Source organism: Seriola aureovittata, chromosome 23 (genome assembly GCF_021018895.1).
Source record: "Seriola aureovittata isolate HTS-2021-v1 ecotype China chromosome 23, ASM2101889v1, whole genome shotgun sequence".
Classification (NCBI taxonomy): Eukaryota; Metazoa; Chordata; class Actinopteri; order Carangiformes; family Carangidae; genus Seriola; species Seriola aureovittata.
The window spans coordinates 16,919,653-16,924,192 of record NC_079386.1 but is presented as its reverse complement, the minus strand read 5'-3'; the positions used below and the strand labels follow the sequence as shown (position 1 = coordinate 16,924,192).

The 4,540-nt window shown below is 39.3% G+C and overlaps 1 protein-coding gene across 1 annotated transcript; it reads left to right on the top strand.

The window, feature by feature from the left end:
• The first annotated feature begins 1,692 nt into the window (after window positions 1-1,692).
• On the top strand, window positions 1,693-4,501 carry LOC130164903 (uncharacterized). Its single transcript, XM_056369900.1, has 8 exons — window positions 1,693-1,794; window positions 2,056-2,240; window positions 2,465-2,605; window positions 2,749-2,887; window positions 3,059-3,236; window positions 3,880-4,021; window positions 4,259-4,406; window positions 4,490-4,501. The coding sequence occupies exons 1-8, from the start codon at window positions 1,693-1,695 to the stop codon at window positions 4,499-4,501; spliced, it is 1,047 nt and encodes a 348-aa protein (XP_056225875.1).
• Window positions 4,502-4,540: the final 39 nt, after the last annotated feature.

Here is a 4,540-nt window from a genome sequence, read left to right as displayed (position 1 = left end):
TTTCTGGGCGACTGAAGCTGTCCTAGTCTTTGTAGAGCTCAATCTTTGCATTAAAGATTGATATGTTGTCAGATGTGGAGGCTCCTGTGCACAGCACAGTCCAAAAAAAAAAAGCTGATGTTTCTGACTTCTCTCGTGTGAACTTGTTGATTAATCCAGTGGTTCTGAAAGTGGCTTAGGGGAATAATTTATTTTCACTAAAATTCCATCCATAATCAACACAATGACAAAATACACGAGTATCTTGGTCAGGGGTTTAAAACACTCTGTAATAAAACATTTAAAAGCAGAAAATCTTATCAGATGGGGCTCTGTGGTCTAACTTGTGATAAAGATGTGAAAAAGTTTGGGAACCACTGGATTTATCAACTAATTAACTAGAAAGAATGTGACCTCGGTGAACATGAACTTTCCTTCTTCCTTGTTTCTGTAATCCACTGATTGATATACCGCTGAATGAATGGAGGAACAATCAGTTACCTGCTGTGTACATGAGGAAGCCAGTACGTGTTACTGTATACATGAAACATACAACACTGCATCGATGGTAAGTATTTAACAAAATAACTTCATACAAGTTTTCACAAATTAACACATTTTAGTTCATTTGAAATACAAAGAAAGTTCACTATTTAAAGACATAATCTTAAATGATACTTTACTTTTCTGTCATGGTGAGTGAAACCATCAAATCTGTCAAGAACAGGAAGTAGAACGGCTGCTAATAGGCAGCGTGACATAAACATGCCAGACAAAACCAAGGCTCCACCTGGGTGCTCACTCTTTTCAGACATCAAATGGTTCATTGTTCCTTGTTAGGGAACCATGTCTGAAGAAAAAGACGGTACATGACATTTGAGACGAAACTGTTTAGGATTTGCTAGTTTTCTTAAATCATGCGTCTGTGCCACCTAAGAACAAAATCTGTTCATTTGAGTGGTTCCTGCATTAGGCCTAATGTCTCAATGTGTTGATTTCTTAGCCATGTTTCACCAAGCTTACAAAACTTTGCAGCATAAAACCATTCCCTCTTGCATTCATTTTGAATTTCTTTCACTAATCAAAATAAACATCAATAGTTTCAGATAAATACACAAGGAAATGTTTCTGTAATTTGAAAGCGACAAACTTTGGTGAAACATGCAGCTGCCACCATTTGTGACCTGTTCTGTACATAGCGCTTGCAGAACATCAACCCAAAATAAGCACTGTGAGAAGTTTCTGAAGATGAACCTCAGAGAGAGACCTGTGTCAGGGCGGGAGGCAAGAAGGTGAACTTTTACAAAGAGTTATAGCATGTTAAATGCTTCACATCAAAATACAAGCACAAGTCTAGTCAATTTGTAGACAAAACATTGAAGTTTTGCATGAAAGAGCAAGATAAGACATGATTTCTACCTTCTGTTTACGAATGAATCTCATTTCTGCACGACTGACAATTGGACAGTTGGTTAGAACAACTGCATTCCTTGCACTGCACCACTTGTCAATCGTGCACATTATTTCATAAACCTGGATACAAGACATTTCCTCATACCGGAACATTTCCTGGTTCATTGTTTGATTTGAAATTGAGAAGTCTTCCGTGCAGGAGAAAATAGGCAGGGCGAAAGAGGGGGTTGTTTATTGACTGTACGTGTCAGTGTTGGTATTTAATTGCTGTCTTTATGTAGAGAGACTAACACATTCAAGATGTCGCTCTCTCTGTTGCTGCTGCTGCTGCTGGTCAGCATCTCCCAGGCTTCTCATTTCTTGGGGACAGTGATGACCTACTACCCAAAAAACACTGGCAGGGTATGTATTTTTGTATTTGTACTATTTTGTATTTGACAGCACATAAGTAAAAGCAGCTTGTGACAAAGTGAAATCAGTATTTCTGTGATTTGAGTAATTATTTTTATAAGGTTAGAAAATGCAGTAAATGCTGTATTTTAAGTCATCACTAAAAGAACAGTGGAACAAAGGAGAAGAAGAAAAGTGACTTTATGACAAACAAAATAACATCGCATAGATGTTGGCATTAAACCATAACATGTCTTCACTTTAATACTATAGGTGGTGCTTCGCTACAAGGTGAACTTCCACTCTTGCGGAAATTTAAGTTGGAATTGTCCTAGTAATAATTGTGGGACTGAGAGTTTAGTGCAGAATAAGGTCGACGAGGAAAGCAGTGGAGAATGGTGCCAGACGGAGGGAAAGTCAACTCGTCTGGTTTCTAGCAACGCTCCGTTTCAGCTCGAGTGAGTGCCCCATGAACCTGCAAAATTTGCACAATCCATTCATCCATTGTGTGAGAAGAGCAAACAAAAAATCTTAAATTTTACTGATGGTTAAGTAAATCCAAACTCAAAATGTCCAAAAACTTCCTGTGTTTAAGTTGTTGCATCCAGTTGATTAATGCTAATGATCAGTGCTGCCAGCACAGCACAATAATAACTGACTTCTCCGTGATCTTCCACCAAAGGTTGAACAGTGGTAACTGGATAAATAACATCAGAAATGGCATCGTAAGGTGGAAAGCTGTGACTCTGGTTGAACTGAGAAACCGGTCAGACACTGGCAAAGCCAACACATCACCACAGACTACCATCGTGCCTGTTGTGAGGTAAACCTCCTCCCTGTTTTTGTCAGTAATTATCCACATTCTATATTTTAAAAACAATTTAAGTGCCACATTTTGACAAGGGGGGGGGGGGGGGGGTCGCACAATGGCAAAATGCACATTGTTTTCTGTTTTCTCCCTGTCAGAGTTCCTTCAAACTGTCAGAGAGATTTCAACCTGTTGGCGTTTGACCCTGACGGGGACGAGGTTAAATGCAGATATGGAAACACATTACTGGGAGAGTGTAACCCCTGCACACCACCGTCTGTTCTCAGCCTTGCATCAGTGAGTAACCATTGTTGGTATCATGTCACATAATGGACAGAGAGTCGACCGGTGTAGGGACTTGTTTTTTTTTTGTTTGTTTTGTTTTTTTGTTCCATCTTGAATTTCATTACCTGACAAAATATTTTTCTTATTTTGACCTTATGTGCCTTTTTTCAAATTCTTTTGCAGTCGTGTTCTCTGTCATTCAGCCCCACCAGTCGCAGCAATGAAGGACCGTATGCGGTCCAGCTGGTGATGGAGGACTTCCCCAGACAGACTATCACCCTGACTCAAAACAATGGTTTGCAGGTGGTGAAAACTACAAACGACGCTATCAGCAAAATACCTATCCAGTTTGTTTTATGGGGTAAGATTTCCTGTTTTGACAGCTTTGACTTATGCGTATCTACATTAGCTAGCACTGTGGGTGGTTTGGACAGTCTGTCAGTCCACCACTTTGCTAAGGACTGAAATGTGTCAACAACGAATAAAGGGATTGTCATGAAATTTTGTACCAACATTCATGGTTACCACATGATGAATCCTAGTAACTTCTGTGATCCCTGATTTTTCGGCTTGTGCCACAATGAGGCTCATATTTGTGGTTTTGAGTGACATGTCTCAACAATTATTGGATGGATGTCTTGCTGCTTAGTTCAGACATTCATGTGTAGCCCTGTCATTGGGTGAAAATTTAAACTTGTCCAATATTTTGTGATCATATATGTGCAAAACAAAAAATATTAGCATACTAAAACATTAAACTAAAACTAAACAGTAAAGACTGTGATGGTTTAAATCATATACCTAAATATCAGTATGTTAGCATTGTAATTGTAAGCATATTACATTAAACAGAGCAGCTAGCGTAGACCCACTAGACTCTTAAGGGCCGAGTATGCTTTAACAGAATCACTTGTCAGATGGTTGAACAGCATCTCCCTCCGGACCTTCCTGATAAGAAAATTTCTGCCATCTTTAGAGAAGTTTGCTTTTCTCTGTTGTTCCAGTGGATCCTCCGGTGCTGTCCTGCACAGAGGGACTCTATCTGCCCAGGTTCCTGCCTCCAACCCCAGCCAACAGAGCTCTGCTGTACACACCTGTCAATCAGTCCCTGGAAATCAATATCAAAGCAGAGGCAAATCTCTCCATGTACGTTAAAACAAGACACATTTAATATCAAAATATCACATGTTAATGATGACCTACTGTATGACTCATCAACATTCTGTGGTACAAGGAAACAGAGTGAAAAAGAAAGCTGAGTCAGCTGCTGTAGCATTCTGATCATATCATTACAGAAAACAACTTTGTGTCATTGGTGGGTGGAGAGGCTTTGAATATTTTTATTTAACTTAAAAAGATCTTTCCCTTTTCTATTTGTTGAAGCATCTCTGAGCTGCTGTACAGCGGGCCATACAACATACAAGAGACTACACCGGCAGCAGGAGAGTACGTCCTGAGGTGGACACCGTCTCAAGATGAAGATGGAGAAAGCCATCCTATTTGCTTTGTTGTCCAGGCAAATTCAAGGCAAGTTAGTCTCTTGTCATATGAACAATATACCAAGGAAAAGTATATGGAAACACTGTATAAATACATAAAACTAAACTAATGTAGAAAAATTACTAAACAACTGTATAATAACTACTTTACTGATTTATTACCACA